Source organism: Pterocles gutturalis, unplaced genomic scaffold, assembly GCF_000699245.1.
Source record: "Pterocles gutturalis isolate BGI_N339 unplaced genomic scaffold, ASM69924v1 scaffold26322, whole genome shotgun sequence".
Lineage (NCBI taxonomy): Eukaryota > Metazoa > Chordata > Aves > Pterocliformes > Pteroclidae > Pterocles > Pterocles gutturalis.
The window spans coordinates 12,912-34,953 of record NW_010113566.1 but is presented as its reverse complement, the minus strand read 5'-3'; the positions used below and the strand labels follow the sequence as shown (position 1 = coordinate 34,953).

The 22,042-nt window shown below is 41.7% G+C and overlaps 1 protein-coding gene across 1 annotated transcript; it reads right to left on the bottom strand.

Moving 5' to 3' along the window:
* Positions 1-1,901: 1,901 nt before the first annotated feature.
* EMILIN2 (elastin microfibril interfacer 2) lies at positions 1,902-21,461 on the bottom strand (the record flags this gene model as incomplete). Its single annotated transcript, XM_010074557.1, has 6 exons — positions 1,902-2,323; positions 3,038-3,172; positions 9,475-9,513; positions 10,081-10,413; positions 16,489-18,423; positions 21,286-21,461. Coding segments are annotated over 6 exons (2,956 nt in total), but the record flags the coding sequence as incomplete, so codon positions are not given.
* Positions 21,462-22,042: the final 581 nt, after the last annotated feature.

The following is a 22,042-nucleotide window of genomic DNA, read 5'->3' as shown; positions in this document are numbered from 1 at the left end:
TCCAGCACAGGTCAAGACAAACGTGCAGGGAAATGAGAGTGGGGAGGGAGATCAAGCTGTGAAATGCAAGTTCACTGTACATCTTGGGCTACTGACGAACAGCTGCTCTTACAGAAATGGCCTTCCTGCTACAACATACAGCCAGACCTAGCTGCTGCGTATCAGTAACACCGTCATTCCTAAAAATCAGGTGCCAAGAGATCGTCCTAAACCAGGTGCTTTGGAACTCCACCCGCAGTTTCCTTCCAGTGCTTGCAACTCCCCCAGCGCACCCCTGGCTGCATAGGGACTGACTCAAGAGCTCCTCTGCAGAGAGAAAGCTTTTTGCGCCTGCTTTTCTCAAACGCAGCTCATCTTCCAGGATGTGACAGTTTGTTGTGGGAAGGCCCCATCTCATCGTCTAGAACCAGAGTTATGAGGGAGTATCTATTCCAAAACCAAGCAACAAAGGCGTAAGTCTTCATCTGTCCTCCTCAGATGGGAAGGGCTTCAGCTAGACGTACTGTGCTGCTTACAGCACGGGGAGTTCTTCCCTCACAGAAAGGAATTGTTTGTTCCAAGACTGTAAAAGCTGTTCCAGACTTGTAAGAAGGAAAATATACTACACAAACCACTACAATAAATACAACTCTATGCAGCACGAATAGACTATTAAAAAGATGAGTTTATATAAGAGTATATAGGTGACAGCTGCACGGTCCTGCTCTCAGTAAAGCATGGCTGGATTTTTTTTTCAGCCATGCTAACGCTAAAGAGCCAAAACATCATCTTTGTTACCTCCGCTGAGAGGTGGCTAGTATGAGAAATAAAATACTGTTGCCCCAAATGTGTTTAGCCGTTTAAGCAAAGGAAGTTGCTTCATCCATATAAGCAAACGCTGAGTATTGAAACAAACTTCACTCAAAAGCACTGTGCAGGACACTGCTACAACAAAGGCTTAGTGCACATGGCTGGTTTGCGCATTTGACAGTATTGGCTAACAAGACTATTTTCCTGTATCACCAATTTTTCCTCTGATTTGCCTTCTACAATGCAACAAAGAAGAATACTTTCTTTTTTAATGCAAGTACTGTAGGAGTTCCAGAAACAAACTTTATAAAAGTTTTTAAACTTTTCAAAATTACCATTTTTCTACCTAAGCACCGACGACTCAGGTTTTTCTATCCTGTTTTACTTATTTCAACCAGCAAGCCTGAGTCTCACTTAACTGACAATCACTTAACTGATTGTCTCTTTTACCGTATCAATTGAAAATAACTGTTTTAAATCTTTCAGTAGTAGCAACTGCACCTTGGGCTCACCTCTGCCCAGTGGAAAGCTGGGGTGAGGCAAGTTTCTCCCTGTACAGCTGCTTCCACTTGACTGGAATGAGTCACTCATCTTGTCTCTTAGCACTGTGTTTGGCCCTTAAAGGAAAACAAAACTGAGCAGATGAGTATCATTTTGCTTTGCACCACCATGGTTAGCAGTTGCATTGAACAGATTGTTTATGCAAATGTACTTGACCCAACATATTATTAAATAACACAAGGACTAAGAAGTCATCAATCATGTCCGATAAAACCTTACTTTCTCGCCCCTGCTTTACTGAAAACATGAACGTAGCTGACCACAACTGTAAACTTCAGCAATGATGTAAACTTTGATACACTAGGGACAATTTGATAATCTAGGGAGACTGCAAAGGTAATTTAATAGGGAATAGCAAGAGCACAGTGGAGAAGTGTCTATTGAGAACGTATTTGTTGTTTAAGCAGTTGTTCTGCTTGTACAGGTAAACAAGGGCTTGGGAAGGAGTTAATTTAGCTACAGAAGCACATCTTTTGTAGCTACCTCTGGAAACAGGGGACAAGGAAAAGGTCTTGGTACAGACTATAAACCCATCACTGAAATCAAATATATAAACTGAATATATTAAAGCTTTGAATTTTATTACACTTATTTTTTTCTGAATATCTTACCCTTCTCACCTGTTCAAGGTAAACCTAAACATGGGAAATGGAAGGATAAAGGAGAACTCCACTAAACGTGGAGTACATTTCATCAGAGTCTGTGTAGGCTAGTTTGCCTCCTGTTACGACGACATTTACTTCATCTCCTGCTTTGAGGTGAAGAACAAGGTGGAACGTCCCAGGACCACCACAGGTCTGTTTCCCCGAGTAAGGTTTGTGGTACTCCAGTAGTTCCCTTCTGTACCCAGCTGTGTGGAGCTGAGCCACGCTTGCGTTGGAGACGGACAGCACAGCTTCTACATACTCATCCCTCTCTGGGGCCAGCACAGCAGTGATCAGGTAACGCCCTTCATATGGTGATGTGAAAATGCCTGCAGAAGAGAGACAGGCTGAGCTTTCTGAGAGACCTGAGTGCTCTAAGCATGATGACAAACACAAAGCCATGGGGGATACCCATTGCTACATACATGTAACACCCTGGGCAGCTGACCAGCTGACTGCAGTCAGAAGGCAAAGAGTTGCTGCTCTTGTGTTAGAGCCCACCAGTCCTTCAGGACGTAAGTAGGTCTTGTCCACATCTGGACACCTCCCGGCCTAAGCAACTGCCATGACTCAGAGCTGGGTGAGGAGGTGAGAGGCACCCACAAGCTGTTAAGGCATGCCTAACACCCTCGGGTGACAGGATGCTCTGCTGGAGAAGGAGGCAGCAGGCAGTTACCGTTACTGGAGACGCAGTGTGTGTCACCTCCCTCCCTCCTCTCCCCATTGACCCAGCTGGCTGAGCTGCAAAGTGGGTGAGCAAGGAGCCTGACCTCCGCTACCTGGGCTCAGCTGGCCTGAGGAGCACAACCAGCTGTGCTGGCGGAGCAGAGGTAGTGGTGAGTTGGGCCTCAGAATTATTGGACAGTTGTTGAAAGCCAGTTGCCTGTCCACATCCACAGGAAGGTTCTGCCCCCATGTGTCTGGTTTAGATGGACTTATTTTGTTTGTTCAATGTGCCAACAAGGCCTGGGATAGCATCAAACACTGGTAACCCATGCTGCTGCCCATGTGGCATCTCTGTAGGTCCATTCTTTGGCTGTTACCTGTATTGGGGTTGTAATAGTCCCCGTCATTCACAAGCACTTTGTTAAAGTGAACCACGCCGACATCACTGGAGAAAGGCTTCTGCGTCAGCCCGGCAGAAAACGACACCAGAGAGGGTGCAGCAGCAGCAGGTCCTAAAATGGGTAACAACATGAGTCAGAGTCACATCAGAATGACAACTCAGCCTCTCCCTGTGATGGTTTATAATCCAGCGTCTCTGTTCCTGCACATTCTCCACTTGGACTAACCCTGTCACTTGAGGGATGCCAGAATTAGCAGAATATGTAGGACTGGCCCAGGTCCCAGGTGTCTCACCATAAAATTTACTGAGCACCATAAAATTCCCACCTTGGCCAAAGCCTCCCTTTTTTTATCCTTCTAAGGAAAAGGTACATGGCTTGTAAATGCTGGCAGTGGAAATCCTACCACCTCTCAATTCAACAATGCTTCTGCCACGGACGTTCTTCAGGATTAAGGCTACCCTTGGACATGTCCGCTCTCCGTCCCTGTGACAATGGCAACAGGAGTGATAAGGTGTATAGCTCGTGCCAGCTCTCCTAGTCATGCTGAGAAGCTGTGCACAGCCTAGACCTCCTACCTTCTCAGCCTACAGGTAGTGAAAGTAGCTACAAGAATTAACACTTTGGCATTAAAACAAGGAGAACCATCAACTGGGGCTTTTCTCTCTCTCTGGCTCTTCTCTTTTGGGGGAGTTTTCATGCCACAATTTTTTCTTCTTGTCCCAGCAGATCAAACAGACATTTAGGTATTTTATAGGGGCTATCTGCTTACTAGCCTACCACTGCTGTTAGACTGGTGTTGGATGAAATATAATTTGGGCAATTAAGACAAATATTTTCTTTTAACAGACTGACTTAATGGCAAGTATTTAGTGATCAACCACTTGTTAGTCCCCTTTTAGTTCCCTTCCCTCTAAACGTTTTCCCTAAGGCAGGACACACTGCTAGAAGTAGTCAGCTCTTTCTTGTTGCTTTGTTTGGGCAATTAGGTAAACAACAAATAGACTTAAAAGTTGTCCTCAGTTGCTCTTTCTGTTCTAACCCTGCTCAGGTTAGGATCCATGTCTTCTCCATGCTGTTTCACCCCTGCTCCTTCTTTTGCCTTTCTTAAAGTAAATGTTTGGTTTTCTCTTCCTCTCAATCTGAGATACCCATCAGCAACCAATGTTCAATTCAGATTATATTCCTTAAAAAAATAAAGTTAAAAAGTGACAAAACTTCATATAAAATGTGGATATAAAAATGCTCTGCTATCCATTTTTTTCCTGGAAAACTTGGCATGGGGGTGAGGGAGGGGAAGGCAAGGGGAAGACATGACTACAACTTCAGAAATGGCAAATAACTACCTTGATTTCCCTCAGGGGCTACTAACCAGCTGCCTCATGTATCTTTGGAAATCTCCTTATTTGGTGTTTTCTCTCACGCTCAGAAAACAGACAGGAGCCCTTTTTCACTACTCCTACCTGCCAGCGTGCCTGTAGGTGCTCCTGTGAGCTAAGACGAGATTATTTGAAAGGACCAAAATTAATTGCAGGAAGTCTACTTGCTTAAACAGCTTCTGTAAAGCTCCACCACCTTAAGACCACACTACTTACAGAAAGCATCTCTCTGTATTTTCAGCTTACCCTGAGACTCAAATCAACTGAAAATGCCCCTCAACTAACTTCTTGTTGGCTCACTTGGAAAGGTTTCTTTTCCCTGCAGTCCTACTGCACAGACAGCAGAAACTATTTGCCGCCTGCCTGGAAACACTGTCCTCTACGTTTGCAGTAGCTACAATTGTGTTCGGGTTGGTGTCATCTGGATAAGGGAGCAAATCCTGCCATGGCTCACCACGCTTCCTTCAAGATTTTTCTTCATTAATTGCTAGAATATTTATTAGAGTTTGCTGCTGATATTGCTTCGGATCTGCATCCTAGTTTAGCACACCATCTGTGTTTGTCCAAAGTAGAAATCTTAAACCCCTCTAAACACCCTGTAGATCAGTTTAGCAGGCAATATACGGAGGCGCAGGAAAGACACAACGTGTCTATGCTCTCTTACCCTCCTCCCTGCTTCCAGCTGGAACTGTGCCTGTTCGGAGCTCTCGCAAGTCCTACTGACAGCTCTCAGCAGTGCTTTTGCAGAACCTTACAGAGAGGTGAACCACCTTCTCCTACTTGTGCCCACTTACAAACACTTCATGCAAAGATCAAAGTTCAGCTCCTCTAGGCAAGTTCCAGGCTTGGAAACTGCTTTCACTTAAGCAGCTAGTGTTGTGGAATTATAAAAATCACGAAGAAAAGTTTTAAAGCATTTAAAAGCTAGGAACCAATTGCACAGCTCTCATGAAAAAACTGCTAGGCAGACAAAAAGTTTCACAAAGGATTCAACCACAGAATAAACAGTTTTAGAGCTTCTGGGGGAGAAACAAACCTCTTTGACTTTAGACATATTCAAGAAGGTTTCACTTGAGATAAATAAATATATATATACACACACATAAACAGGGGCAGGTCCATGTTCACGACACAGTTCATGACAATCTAACCTAGTACCCTGGGGAGTCAAAAGACCACAGAAGGTACATGGGTGGCCTTTGTTAGGGTACATCCACTCCTACCCATCTGCTAGTTGTATTTCTGGTTCTCCACCTCTCTTTTGACTTCCCAGCACAGTTCATGCCTCCCACAGAGTCCAAATGCCAGAAAGAGGAAAAAAAAACAACAACAACAAAAAAACCAAGCAAAACAAAACAGTGCACAGCATAGGCATTTTCTATCAAGATGAAAGGAGAAAAAAATAACCAAGGATGATAGTGTTGCTGACAACTGCTCAGCAATTGGAATGAGGACTTTCCAAGAATCTACACAGAAGAGAGACTGTAAGTGTGTAATTCATTTGTCAGTATGCACTTTGCACATAGCAGGAGTAGGAAGGATATCTCAGATTTCCTCCTCGGTCAATACTCTTAAATCTAAATGAGGGCAAAGTGCATAATTTCAGCTAGAGCAAACGGGACGAGAATATCAGCAATTTATCTCCCCTCCCCCGCTTTTTTTTTTAAGTCTTCAGTTTGACACTAACACATTTCATTTTCAGGAACATTCCCTCTGCTCATGGGATGGCCACACAGCACAGCACAGTGCCACACTACGCTGATATCCGTGAGCCAGTGTTCAACGAAGCTGGGCCCATTAGCTCTGCTCTGCTAAGTCACAGTGTTTCTGATACAGATGAGAACTCAGTGGTTATGAAGACACAGCTACTTATCTCCTGAGTCTGTTAGTTACCACTCTTTCTGCTCTTACAACTCCTGCCTTTCAACTTCTCATCACAGTGAGCTTTGCCCCAGCACTTTCCTGCCTCTCCTTACACAAATACCCATCTCCTACCCCATTCTTCAGCATTCTTCTGTGAATTGTGCTATTCTTTCATGCAAACAGCAGCAAAACACAACCACTGGTGCAGCTACGGGTGACCATATGTTCTCTACCTCAGAGTCAGCGAACACCCTCTCCCCTGTGCTAGACACCGATGTGTACTAAGGAGAATACTGCTCCCTGTCCAATACTCAAAAGAAAGAGCTAAGGATGCAGCTAAGCATGCAGCAGAACCCATCACAAGCACAGCACGGTAATTTATGTATTCAGTAAACTCTTCAAATCAACGATCACCTACAACAATGCAAATCTTACATTACAATAAACCTCATGCCTTTAAATTTGAAATGCGTCCTACAGACTTGCTGCTTGGAGTCTCATGGAGAAACTACAGAGGGATGAGTGTCAGACAAGTAAGAAGAATCAAAAAGCACAAACCAAAATCAGCCCTTTATCTGAACGGATATAGACAGCAGCGTTCGCACAGCGGTAGGGCTCACTAGCTCAGCTGTTTTCTTAATTGCTCTCTTTCTTTTAGAGAGGAACGACCACCCTCCATTGGAGCTGCAGGGTTAAGGACACAAGCAACACTGCAGACTGCATGAAGGGGGAGGGTGGGGAGGCCAATTTGTGCTTTCAGGGAATTTTTTTCACTGTGACCCTCTCTGTATGCTTATCAGAATGTCCAAATCCTCTTCTTGGCTCTGGCCTTGCCTAGTTGTATGACCTGGGGATTGTATAAGCATTTTCTCATCAGTTCCGAGACCAGTTCATCAGCCAATTCATTACTTGTGCCTTGTTCCAGCAAACAAAAATTCTCAAAGCTGTAAAACTGCCATGCTTCAATAAGAGTTGCTGCTGATGTTTCTTTAAATAACAATTGATTCAACTCCTTCTGTATTAAAAGGGGTTAGGTGGATTCTCTTAGGTCCTGACACTTAACTCACCTTTGTCATAAACAGCTTGCCTGTGAAAACAGAGCTAATATTGTGCCTCACACTCTCTCATTAATACTTGTAGATCCTTGAAGATCTTTATCTACAGAGTTATATTCCAAGATGCATGCAAACAGATAGCTAATGATTCTGAACAACTCAAGAAATTCTTCAGTATTTCCATTATGAAAATTGTGCCTCAGCATTCAAGAGCACTAAAGTGGGCTGGTTTAATCCTGGAGGACAGTGTTCCTCCTGAGCAGTGCTTTATATAACAGAAACTATTCAGAAACAGAAATGAAAGGGAGTACTCAGAAGGCCACTTTAATAATACAAGCTTCTTATTTTAGGAATTATAGCACAAGAAAGCCTGATTTTCTTTCAAATTTGAATTTCAGTGCCACAAAATGTACTGGGTGAAGACTGGCAAATAGATCCTAAAACTGTGGTCCTTAACAAATTAGATATTAAGGATTCCTTGATGCCTTATATAAGCTCTAAGTTCCTCCTCCAATAAGACAAAAATCTTCCCCTCCACAGCTGTTAATTTCTACAGCACTGCTAACTGCTGAATTCTGCCCCCAAATCCTCTTTTTCTTTGCTGTTTATAAGCAGACATTGGCGATTAGGGACAGTGGGTGTAGATGCTCTAACTCCACGGAAGTCTAATGGCATAAGCTATTTGCACCATGCTTATCTGTGTTTTCTATGAATACCTAACATCAGGGTTTGCATTTTGGGGGAAGTTATAGGACAGATGAGAAGGCATATCTATGTATTTAGATAGGTCTTCATCGGCTCAGATCTGGAAAAGGAACTTTTTGGTAAAGCCAACCTCTCTGGATCCCAGGTTGGTATCATTTCCTACAACATGTTCCACCAAGCAGCAAACAGGCAAAATAAAGTTTTAGCATAAACTTATTAAAATACTGCTGTCTATAAGCAGCCATACGCTGTACAAATGGGAAGAAAACCCCCAGGAAATCAATTTATCACAGAAATCTAGACATCTATATTGGCTTTCCTGGCATCAAGATAAACGAACTTTTCTTTACTTCTCATCCTCTTCCAGATGCCTCATCTATTGCTGCTTGTTCTCACAACCAGAATCCTTAAATGCAAAAAGATTGCTTTAAGGCTGTGACAGATTTTTAATTAGAAAGTATAAGTATCAGAATTACACTGTGACCTCTTTTTGTTAGTCCTGAGACTAGTCTTCAAGACATGTATCTGTGATTTTGTTAGGCCATCAAACTCTAAGTCCCAAGGGTAGGATTTTGGATGCCATAACACCCTAATGTTTTATTTTCATCTATTTCTCATATTTCCTTAAGCATATTTAGATGAAATAATTCTTTCTGAAGAGGGTGTGGGAATATTCACTTTCCCACATACCACTCCCTGGGGTTTGATAATATCTTGAGTTTGTAGGGCAGGCAGCACCCAATCAATGTAATTATCAAGGCCAACTAGCATGTCCCACACAAGACTTGTACCTGTTTATCACACAAATCTATAAATGAACTGTGATATTAATAATTATAAAAAATAAAAAAAACCCCACCCAACCAAGAAAAGTGCATTTTGAACCACTTTAAACTGTGGTTGTCAGTGGCAGCACTCCTGCCTTTACTGAAGTCAGGAACACAAGCACTTGTGATTCTAACAAAGCCAGAAACCCCCCCACAAGGAGGACCAACTCACGCGCTAGCTCAGATACTAGTGCTTCAAGATCTTAGTCTTGGCCTTATTCATAGCTTATTGAAGAAGTATGAAAATTGTCAGGAAGAAATACATATTTTTCATTTAAAAATAAAAAAAGGTCAGTACTGACATTTGCTAGGAAATACAAACCCTTTGTATTTAAAAAAAAAACCAACCACACTGAAGTAACAATAACCCAAAATTAATTATTTTTCAAAATCTCAAAAACCTCATATTTTCAAAGGATGTAGATTGTGTTTTAATGCTTAGGCATAACAACAATCCGTCAGATTTTCCTCAATGCTAAACTTAAATACTAAAAGTCAACACTTTGTTCTCTCAACTGTGACCTTCCAGGGACTGAAAAAAAGATTAAGTACCTATGTAAAGAATTTCTAGGAAACAACTGCCTTACCTTGCGAGTCCGTGGTAGGAGGAGATAACTTTGGATAACCTACAACGGAAAAGTAGTGCATGTGACAGTTCATAATGGAGTCCATTATGACAAAGTATCACTGCAGTCTTCTAAAAAGCATCCTTTGTTACTGAACACCCAACTTACCAAAATAGCTACCAAATAGGATCTCCTGTGACATGTGCAATTATCGTTAAATGGGGGTGGTCACGGCAAAGAAAACTAAATTCTTACTATAATGTACTAAATCCACTGGCAAGCAAAAAATGCTTCAAGTTTCCCTAGTGGCAGAGACTGCTGTAGTTAGCAAAGATTTCACATCAGCCCTGTTGACCTCATGCTTTGTGCATCCTTGGCAAAGGCAACAAAACTGGCACTGAACGTGTTTCCCTTACTTCTGCAGCCAGCTGGAGGCTGCAAAGGCCCGTTCACTAATCACCTCTGCCATAAGCCCATTCCCAACGGCAACAGGGGTAACAGGCACCCACGAAAGGCCGAAAGGTGGCTGGTAAAGTTCAACAGATCTCAGTGTCACTTCTCTAGCAAGACCTAGCCATGTCCATTGCACTTAGATGGGAACGATCACTGTTAGTTTGGTTGTCTCACCTGGTGCTCCAGCAAACCCTTCAGCAATGGGCATGGTACTTTGACCAGCCTGGCCATCCACACTCCTAAGCCGCCCTCTTCCTGACATTAAAACAGTGCCAGGAGGCCCTGCCTCTCCAGTCTCCACGATGATCCCAGTTGTTCCAGGTAGAAATGGCACAACTCCTGATCCTGGCAGCGCTGGGCGTGGAAGAGGTCTCAGCTGTGGTGGCTGGAGGGGGGTCCTCTGTCGCGGAGGCTGTACCCTCGGCCTTGATGGCAGCAGAGATATGCCAGGCTGGGGCTGCAGAGGTGGTCTTGGTGGCAGTGGCTGCCGTGGTACTTCTGATCGCCCTTTGAAATGATGAAAGAAGAGGAAAGATACAGAATAATTTGCCTAAAATAGTAAATATAATTGCACATCTTTTAAAAAAAATACTTTAAACTAAAAGGGGAATCAATTTGAGGCCACTTTCCCCCTCAGACCAAAGACTGAACTGGCAAAATTCCGTCACACTCTTGCAGTGCTACAGACTCCCCTCTTTCCCAGCCTGTGACACAGGGCAATGAGTGAAGACAGCCTGGAGACAGGACAAGCAGCAGTCAAAATAACCCATCAACATTCACCCACTAGTCCTGCTTTGACTTTCTGCACCAAGGAGGCTGTGTATCACACCTGTTCCCACCAGGGCCTTCATCTCCATCGCATGTTCGCTCTCGTATCTTCAGTTCTCTGGAACCCCTCCTGCCCATCACTCCTTCTTTTAAAAGGCTCTGTACTCATACAACACCTAGCACAAGGCAGTCTCATTCTTATCTGACTCTTCAGCACTACCACAAAGAAAAGTATCCACAGAAAGAACCCTGAGTAAATGAACACCAACTTACAGAATTTTTCCTCTGCTTTGAAAACCAATTATTTTAAAATTCCAAGTACTCCCATTACTAACATTTTCTGACAACAAAGGCAGAACCCTAAGATATAATCTACCAGAAAAGCCTTCATTGTTTAAAGGAAAGAGATACCATTAAAAGACTTTTCCAGTACAGCAGCCAACACATATGACATCAGGATTGAACAGTGCTGACATGGTTACATGTGTGTTTCTGGTCCAGTTCTAAGCCTTTTGCAGGAATTATGGGTTATTCATAAAAATTAAGTCCTAAATGACACTTAAGGATGCAACGTCCTCGTAAGAATGAAGCTGAATTATATCTACATTAAGAACAGGAATTTACAAATGTGTAGGCTTCAGCAGATGCAATGACTGCTTTTACACAGAACAGTTAGAATTTCATTCTAAATTAAACATTAGCATGGCTTTAGACACAGGGACAGAAGTGAGTTTCTGGGGAAATGGACAACCATCCCCTCGCAAATTTATCTGATGCAGCTCGTCACCACCAGAGATTCTTGCCATGGTCCACAGTGACCACCGCTCTGAGGTCTCAGCGGTCAGAATGAAGCACTTCAGTTCATCACCGCCCAAATTCAGCTTGGATATATTCATCAGTGGCTGGGGCGAAACCAAGTGGCTGTGCCTAGAAGCAGATAGAGCGTGAGGCTTCCCTGGCTCTGCTGCGCAGCTCGGGACTCCCAGGAGGGCCTGATGCTGAGCCTTTGGCCGAGAGCTTACGACCAAGTCATGCAGGTATCCTCCATGACGCACGGCTGGGGTCCAGACAGTGTCACTGGCAACCCACATGCTGTTTTGTGACTGCTCAGCACCTGCACTTCACCCTTGTGAATCTCGTTTCTTGTTTTCAGTCTCATAAAAAGTCCACATAAGGCTTCCAGAGTACCGAGAGGCTGTCTGAAGTCACAGTCTTGCACCACCTGCGTTCATCTGCTAGATATGCCTGTTAGAAAAAAGTCTTCCTGAGCTTTGCTGGCTGACTTTAACTGTCATGAGAATTTACACTTATACAAGCAACGCACCAGAAAGCTGGACTGAAGCTCACTCAGAAACGCTATCCAAAAGGCTGAGGACTAAGGAGTAAAATGTTCACCTTATACAGATTAAAATTATCTTGATAAAAATCCCAGGATTAAAAAAATATTATAAACATTTTCAAAAAAAAAGCTTAAAGTTTCAAAGTGAATTGTTTAACAGAGCTGTTAACTTATTGAGACATCTTCTGTCCACAGTGGCACAGATTTAGACCTTCACGTAAGATCTTCAGGTTAACCCCATTCAAAACACAAATTGACAAAATACTTTACCTTGGGATGCATGTACTGGTCATTTCTCTAGTCCATTAAGCTGAGCTTTATTAAGACAACAACTTGGGCTGACACAGGGAAAATTTATACATTTGTCTGCTTGCTTTTGTAAACCTTTAAATAACAATCACTAGTTTAAATCCTGTATCCTGTGCTAACTGCTTCCTTGCATGCAGCATCACTACAGCAATATTCAGAGTTATCCAATTACATTTCTGTAAAGCTAAATCCAAAATTACCTGCCTAAAGCTGACCTTAAAGTGCCAGTAATCAGGTATGTGTGGGTTGAGAGGGATCTGCCATCTTTTTGGCCTCTCCTACTGAGATGCATCATAGCAAGACAAAGTACAATAAATGACTAGATAAAGATGATAACACTGGAACCACCCTATCCTCATGCTGAATTCCATAACACATGTTTTCACAGTTCACAAGCCAATGAGAAAATGAACTGTCAATGAAGGCGGGGATGAATCTGTCTGGGCCTGTTTAAGCTTTGCTGAGCAGCAGACAAAACAGAAATCTTCCCCATCATCTTACCCTCTATCTGGGAAGGCAAAGGGCAAAGCTAAGATCATTACACAGCTGAGAAGGGTAACACTGCCCTCAGCAGGGGCATCCTTGCTGCTCCGGTTGTCATCACCAGTATAAGTGACAACTCAGTTAGCATTTCAGGCAACAGATTCTGCTCTCAGATGCCCTTCCACAACCAAAGCAGAAGGAAATATTTCCCTCCTCAGTTGAAAATAAGAACACTTTTGTTCCTCTTCTTGTCTTAAAAAAATATTTTGTTTTATTCAGTTTGCTCAGCCAGGCAGCTTTAACCTGCAGTTTACTTCACTGAAGGCGGAATGATTTGCTGGGAAGGAAGATGAGCAGTGACCTGGATGCATGAGGCAGGTGGATCTTTGGGGTGCATCTGCTTCTAGTATCATTCTGCCCCAACCATGCTCTCCTCAGCCCCCAAAGCACACAGAAACAAAGGGTGTAAAACAAACTAGCAAGTAAAGGAATCTCTGACTGCGCTCACAAGAAGCCAAAAAGACCTGACTTGAATTTTCTTTCATAGATACCAAAGGGATTTGACAATTAAGTTACAAAGTACCATTTTGCACGAGCTCGTAGGGAGTCTAGAGGCATTGACAATACGACTTTCTCTTATTTGCACTACAACACTAAGATTTTTAGGTTGCCCTTTATCGATACTGCAATGTAGAGCATACATTTGGTTTCTCAGACTGTAACTTCAGCAGAAAGCATTTAGCTGTTCCTTTCAAAACCCTGCTACAGAGTCAATTACCAGAGGAATCGCAGTTCAGGTCAAATAACCGTAACCAAAGCAAACTGCTCTCCCAGCATGGAATCTGGCTGCAAGACCACACTTCTGACTCCTGGAAAACTTCATGAATCTACATGAATAGGCAGTAAGTTAAAAGAGACCACTAACTTTAACATCACTTTCAGTTTCATGCCATTTGAAGAGCAAACGTACCTGTGGAGGTGCACAGAGGTCAATGAGACCAATAAATTACCCTACAAGACGTAGAGCTGGGGGCAGCCACCATTTAAGGTGCACAAAGAGTTGCTGGATTACATTCCCTTGGCAAGCACATCGTGCATCATCCCCCATGAGCTTAGAGCAGACCACCGCCTGCCCTCGCCACCACTTCGTGTGCAGCGAACAGCAGGAAGCTGCACTACCTTCACCAGAAATAGTAAAAAATAAAATATGGGTCTGGTCTCTGGGTCTTTATCTGACGTACAATCATTCACTAATCCGGCTTGTTAGTTTGGACTGAGGCACTTCAAGCCTCCTAATAAAAAATCTAGAAGAAAACACACCCATATTCCTAAAATCAATGTAATTTGACTTTTCTCAGGTTTACAGTGTGCCAGGCTTACACTACTTGATAAGATTTTATATTATATTTCTTGCAACGTATCCTTGCCTTACTGCCCTCAACAACTGTTATTAGTAACAACTTGTTTCTGTTTCAGCCCTTCCAAAGTCAAATGACATCATCTGAATGCTACAATATGCTGGCAAATAGTGCATAAGAAACTCAACACCGATCTACAGCCAGGACTGAAAGTCGTCTTTTCAAATTCTGTCGGTATCAGAGACGATGCTGCAGGTCATGGAAGTAAAAACAGTTGAAGCCATACCCAATTCACGTAACGGGGTTCCTAAACTACTTCCAAGAAAGGCTCTTTGGCCAAAATCTTTCTGCAACTCCAGCCATCAAAACTTACTTGGACTGCTGTGCCAGACAGTGTTATTGTAATTGGAAACATTTGGGGATTTAAAGTGTGTGCTTCACGAATCTTTCAGAGGCCAGAGGCACCCCACGGCAGCGAGGGACGCTCAAAGTGCCGGCACCCCAGATCCAGCAGCAGCATCCTTCCCCAGGCTTTAACACCCGATGGTGGATGGAGAGATCTGCCCTGAAACAACAATATGCTATGGAAATACAGGTGCACTGAGGCTTTTTAAATGCTTTACTGCATTGTACTAGGGGCTGACAAATGCAACCTCATGAGGCCACTTGAACACCTGCTTTAAATAGCAGGAGAAAGACTATTGTGTGTCTCTTCTCCAATGTTGGTCACTACTGCAAATTTATTTTGTGCAAGATGGATGAGAAATAGGATTACATAGATACACCATACGTCACTTTAATGGGGGACTGGGTCTGCTTTTGTAAGATCTACGGGTGAAGGTCCTAACCATGTTGAATTTAAGTCAAGATTTCATCAAAAGAAATATCTGAGAATTGCAGATCCCCTGCATTCTCCTTCACTTCTTCCTTTAAAAAAAGAGAAACTTTTTTTTTTTTTTAATTTCACACAAGAGCTTCTAATCTCAGGAGGATTTTTATGTCAAATACTGCAATACGATTGGTTTTAAACAAACACACAGAACAAATCCATCTATCACAGGCTTTCAAGTCTCTGTCTTGGAGTAAGAAGGATACTCTTCCCCACAGAAATTACTTTCAGACCTTTCATGAAGCACAACTTGTTGTCCATTCAAGCAAGAGTGCTCACGGTCCCGCATCTTATCTCCCCCAGCCACCATCAGCCGCAACAGCCCACAGGCTCTTCCCTCAGCACCTCTTCTGGTTTAGGGCCAGCCACAGAAATCAGCCTCTTATTTATCTCACACATGCACAGAATTAAAACCAGAAGCGTCAACCAACTGAAGAGTGCAGTTTCAGAACAGTCTCAAATTCCTATGGTTTTGCATCATGCTAACAGAACAGGAACTCAGCTTCCTTCTATAAACTTTGACTCTCTCAAACAAACAACCCACTGTTGAAATTTGGAGCAAGAACTGCAGAAAGAACCGAGTGGCATTTGGCAAGGTCTCTACACCTTCATGGCAAGGTTCATCAACATGTTGAGCTTACCATTTCAGAGCATTTTGAGACAAAGGGAATGTGCCTCTGCTTCCCAGACACTCTAATGCAAACTTTAAACCACCTGTGGAGGTAGATTTGAGCTAACATGTTGGACGACTAAGAAAAGTGTCTGAGGTGTGAAAACGCTGCCAGCTGGGGTGTGTACCTGTTGCCAACTTGCCAACTACATTGTGGGAATGGAAACTTCTGAGAGAGCTACGAAGCTGACTTCTTATATTGCCACACCAAGATATGCCAGAGCTTGTTAGCGAAAGTCCTAAATCAAATAGTTGGTGCTGAATTATAATCGTTAACTCATGCTAAGAACAAAACTTACAGGGAATAATTCTTATCATAAATTTCAATTCCTTTGACTTCATTCTTCTCCATTTACTTTTCAATTCCCCCCAAGGAATCAAGAATAATCTCACAAAACAAAATAAGACAAAACAAAAAAATAAAATCAAATTAACTGAAATAATACCACTAATAATTATTACTTAAAACTCACTTTAAACTCACTCTCCAAAAATATTAGTTTTCCCATTCCCTTTGGTTCGGCTCAAAGTAAATATGAAAGCATATAAGACCTTTTATTATTTTTTTTTTGTGAGAACACTTTTAAAAGCACTCCAAGTCTTCTGTGGTGTTCTAGAGCAAAGAGCCAAAATTAGAGTTACTGTAAAAACAAAGAAGAAATTGTGTAATATTAAGTTTTTCCTCCCTTGTTTAGTTCCTTCATAAGTAAGTCAGAAAAGAAAACCAGTTGAAAAAAGCATTAAGAAAGAAAAAAAAAAACCTTACTTGTGTCAGATGGAGATTTCAGCATGCCTTCAATGTCCATGGTGATTTTGGAGATCTGACTATAAAACTGTTGGGCAGAATTTTTGAGGCCAGAAATATCAGTGGAATGAGACGCTATAGTTCCATTCATTTCACGGATGCAGTTCCATAAGCTGCTTACGTGCTTATTCAGACCTTCTTTTATCTTCTGTAAGCTACCCGAGACAGAGTCCAGCTTGCCACAAACTTTTTCAACACGTGAGACTCTGCTCTCCACATCTGAAACACCCTCCTGGATACCTTGGGTCTTTTCTTTGCACTTGCTAAGATCATTCAGGATATGGTCATTCAGTTGTTCTAGTCTCTCTCTCACTTCACCACAGCAATTATCACTGGGATGAGCAGTTTGATTTGCAAATGTCCTCTGCATTTGATCAATTTTTCGGAAGACACCTCGTTGTGTTTTTCTACAGGTAGAATTGACACCCAGAAGCTGCTCCTTGCAGCTACTCAAGCCATCTTGAAGATTCTTCATATCCTTATCCATGACATTTAGATTATACCGGAATACACGTATGTCTCTCTGCATTTTCTGGATGTCACGTTGGTTACCCTTAATTAAATTGAGTTTCTCGTTAAAAGAGCTATTTAGAGACTGCAGGAGAACAGAGTTGTTCTCTGTTTTCAAAAGTAAGTGATCATATTTGTTGTTAAAATTTTCCAGCTCTTTATGAAGGTCCTCTGAACCTTGTAGTGCAGGCTGACATTTCTGCCCACAGAGGTGTTCAAGCGACAGTAGTTTGTTCTTCAGGAAACTAATCTCTGCTGTAAATTGCTCATTTGCAAATCCTGTGTCACTGGGCAAGATGGGCCCTGGATTAATAAACATTCCCTCGGGGTCTGTGGTATTGGCGATCTCTAGAATAGTGCCACCTAGCCTATCTTCTAGTGCCCGTAGCTTCTGGTCAAACAAGTCTCTCAACTCATCTACCTCAGCAGCTATAGTACTGCGGAGAGTTTCCTCAACGTAAAAGCAATGTTCTTCAGCATTTCGTTCTGTAACATTCATCCTTGCATCCAGCTCCTCCAGCCTCTCAGCAAACATGTCTTCTAGATCTGGAGTCGACAATCGACTGATTTCATTATCTATTCTGACGTTTAAGATCCTGTGTGCTTCCACAACCCTGTCAATCTTCTTATCTAAATCTTTTATCTGTTGGTCAAAATAATTTCTCTCACCCTCCTTGCAACAATTGGACTTGTTCGATGGCATTTGAGTTCGGAGAGTATTTATTTCTTTCCTCAAGTCATTCTCTTTTCCTTTTATAACATCAATTATTCCTACACAGTTATTTTCATTGTCATCACACTGCTGCTGGATATCCTGTAGCTTGTATTCACAGGAGTTCTTCAGATCTGCCATTTTCTTTTCAAATCCTTCCAGTATTTCCTGTCTGAGGGACTCAAATTTTGAGTCTATATACTCCTGATATATATTGTCACTGGGCATTGTTATTGTAGGTCCTTGTGCTGCCTCTTGCAGTTGTTTCAGTTGTCCTTCATAGCCTTTTACTTTTCCATTCAGTTCCTCCAGCTCGTCATTCCTCATCTTCAAGGCTTCTTTGACCTCAGCTAGCTCAGACTTTATATCTTCCATTTCAAAATCAATAAAAGGGTCTTTTTGATCTCTGTTGCTGAGGAGTCCAGGCAGATGAATAGTGTCTGTTTCACCACCAACCGCACTATCAGGCTCCGGGCGGTCGTAAAGGTTGTTCAGCCAAGTGACCAACATCTTACTAGCATCTTCTTGGACAGTCAGCTTTAGGTTTTCATTCACACCTGCCACAGAGGACTGAAGTTCAAGCACTGATCGTGTAAGTCTAAACAATTCATCCTCAAGAAACTGCATTTTCTTCTCGTATGGTGGAGGTTCTGGCACTTCTGTTGGTTCTGCATCTGTTTCATGGAAAGAACAGACAAAGGCTGGATGTAATTATTCCCAGTGGTATCTCTTTTAATCATCTGAGGCTAATTTCACTTTTCTTAAAAGGCAAATAATGCTTTAAAATGCATAATGCTTGTTCCATTTTCTATTATTTTCAGTAGTTTACAATTAAAACATTATCAAAACACTCCAAACTAGAAGTTTAGCACATTGACCATTTCCTGACAAGATACTACAATGGCAATAAATAAATAAATTAGCAAACAGAAACCCACCTCCTTCTTCAGCAATGAATCTAAGGTATAGCATGCATAACAGACCATTATAGACCCATACACATCTCAGCACAATCACCTTAGAGCTGCTGCATCTTCTGTTAACAATAATTTGGGAGGTGCTGCTCCCAATTCCCAATGAATTCCCATTGAAAACTTAAGCAGCAATAATTTATGTGCCTAAAGTGGGCTTGTGCTCCAGTCTTTTGCTGAACTGGGGTCCAAATGCATATACTGGATGGAGTTCTGCAAGATATTCCAAGTTATCACACTTGCTTCAAAAATACCTAATTATTTGACACATATTTAAGCAGACAATAAAAGTGTGTATAAAAGCATAAGCTTTACACATCCAAAATAGATTAAAATAACATCAGCACTATCCTCTTTGAATGAAAAAAAAGTAAAAGCAGACTTCTAGCTGCAATCTACTTTTTACCCAGCACAAATCCATTGATGAATCTGACACCATCCTTCCAATCCATTTGTCATTGGCAGCACCTCATTTGCAGAGCCATGTACAATTCTGCAAGTTCAGTTTCAAGCAAAATGTGTAACAGTTGTAAAATCCAGAAGAAGGAAAGAAAGAAAGATTATCAGAAGTCAAGAAAGTATAAACTGCAGGAAGAGTCGAAGTAATTTGTTATTTAGGCTAGAGGAGAGGAGAATGGGGAGTGATATGCTGAAAGATATCTGCAAACTGGTAAGGGAATAAACTGTTTTCCATATTCTGCTACTGATGGGACAGGACAAGAAGAATGGGCTTCAGCTGGAGCAAGTGAAGGTGAGGCCTGATAGCTGTATAGAAGGTGAAATGCCAGAAGACACTGTCCACACGAGCAGCAGAATTTCTGCCACTGGAGGCTGAACAGACGTAACTGATCCTAGCTTGGGGCATGGATAAACAGATCCCTTAAGATCCCTGTAGTCATATTTTCTGGGATTCTCAGCAACAAGGCACTGAGTAAGTCAAGATACTGAGTGGGACCCCAAATAATCATCTAATATAAATCAAATCCGCAGCTAGACCACCACTGTTTTAGTTTAAAAAAACAATTAATACCACTTTGATGTGGAGATACACATGACCATATTTATTTGCATATTGCCATATATCTTTGCCATTATGCACAGTGGGGTAAACTCTATAAATACAGAATGTATATTACCAATTGTGATTTTGCATGAAACCTTTTATACAATTTATAATCCAAAGATCCTTGCACAGTTAAGGCATACTATTACAGACATCAAAAAAACCCCAAACAACACAACAATGAAGTTAAGAAGCAGAAGTGAAGAAGAAAATATACTTCTTTAAATACCACAGAAAATAGACACACAAGCTGTTAGCATTAGAATAACTCTTTCAGATGACAAGTAAACAACGAAGGATAAGAAAAGTTCCCTGTCAAACTGTGACTGTATTGTCTTGGAGTGGTGTTAACAGTTAAATCTTCAGACAAAAAAATGTTAGCACTGGTTCCAAGCTATGCGTGGTAGATATACAGTGGAGTGTGACATTGAGATAGGTCTGAAGGACATGCAGTTGGAATTTTTCTTCATTTTAAACTGGATTTCAGTTTAATGACATTACAAAGAAGGCAGGAAGTCACAAGTGTACTCTTCAAGACTGGCAAGGTGGCCGACTCCTTTAATAATAAAAAAGTATGCACTAGCCATTGCATTTAATAGCTACTGCATACACACTGATCGATTTTTGCATTGAATCACAATTCTTTTACAGTCAGAGACAGATAAGCAGCGTGCAAGTTACTTGAAGATATCACTGTGTTTTATTATCATACTTTAAAAGCTTATTTTTAAAGCAGGTATATAATTTATAGGACTGGTTTAAAACCTTGTATTTGGTCCCAATCCATTCCACTACACAAAAAACACAAATGGAAATCTGACTAAGTACTATACGTGACACTCATCTCCAGCGATGCTGGGAAAAAGTTCTTCAGAAGGAAGGGTAATACTGCAGTAACAGCACTCCTCTTACCCTTTCAGAAGACACTATCTTATGCAAACAATATAATTCATTCTTTAAGGTATTTTTTCAGCAACTGAGGCTTATCATCCTCTTCCCCCTTAGTATTAAGGCAGGTAATCTAATATGGATCTGTAAAATCTGCACAAGCCCTTGAGCAAACAAAACACTGTGAAACTGCTAGGGAGCATTACATATCATCAAGATTAGTACCTGTTCTTTTTTGTTTTAATAATAGTTCCTCTCAAATATATACTTTTTTTTTTTTTTTGCTGAACATTGAAGAAACCACAGAAAACCCCTGTAAATGATTACAAAAAAAAAAAAACAAAAAACATATTAATGCAAAGATTTTCCTGAACCATGAGCAGCCAGCTGGCATTTATAAGCCATTGTTCTACACCCAGCCCTCCGTTACTCTTTAGGAAATTCTCTATATCAAGACCGTTATTGCCTGGCTATTATTTTCCCACCACACAGTGTCTTCCATATGGCTTTTGTACCTGCCAGTAGTCGAGTTTAATAGAAAGCATAATGGTTCTTATACTTAAAACAAGAAACCAGAGGTGATCATGCATACCAAAATTCAAACAAAAAATTACCCAAGCCTTTCTTCACAACAGCTTTCGCTGGTGTTGTAGGACGACGAGCAGTGTTTGGCTTTTCTGCTGGACCTTCTCTGCAGTCTTCCCCATTGTACCCGGGACAACATCTCCATTCCAGCTCTGTTACTGTCTTATATGCAATTGTGTACCGAGGTCTGAAACTCGTTCGGTATCTGCCAAAACAGAAAGCATTTTAAACGATACATAACCTAATCTGCTATTTAGATTAAACCTAAAATTTAATCAGGTTTTTAAAAAATTAAAAACAATTAATTTCATATATGCTTAATTTTCTCCTTCAAACCTCAAATGAACAAATGTTTCCGTCTAGGTTTTAAAGCTGCCTGCACTCAACACGGTCATGCCAGGGAGAGCACATATGTCCAGAGCAACAGGGGCTTTCCTGTAGGAGCAGAGGGATAACATCTTGTGGGAAGAGAAGGTTCATCTCATCATACACTGCTGAGTGTAACAGTGACCGTCAGTGTACTACTCTATAAATTCACAACCATTTTCCTCTTAACTGCTTTTCCTTACAAACCCACCCGCAGGGCTGCGCTAGCAGCAACTCTTCTTGACATCAAAAAAATTTTCTTCCTGCTTTGTTCCACTTGACTTTCCACAGTCTCCACTTAAACCATTCCTTGGAATCTGTACATACAGAGCAGTCAAAGCTAGGAAGGATACTCCAGGGAAGGACAAAATGCTGAAAGCATGAGTCAGATAAGGACATGAAAGGAGCAGTCAGATGAAA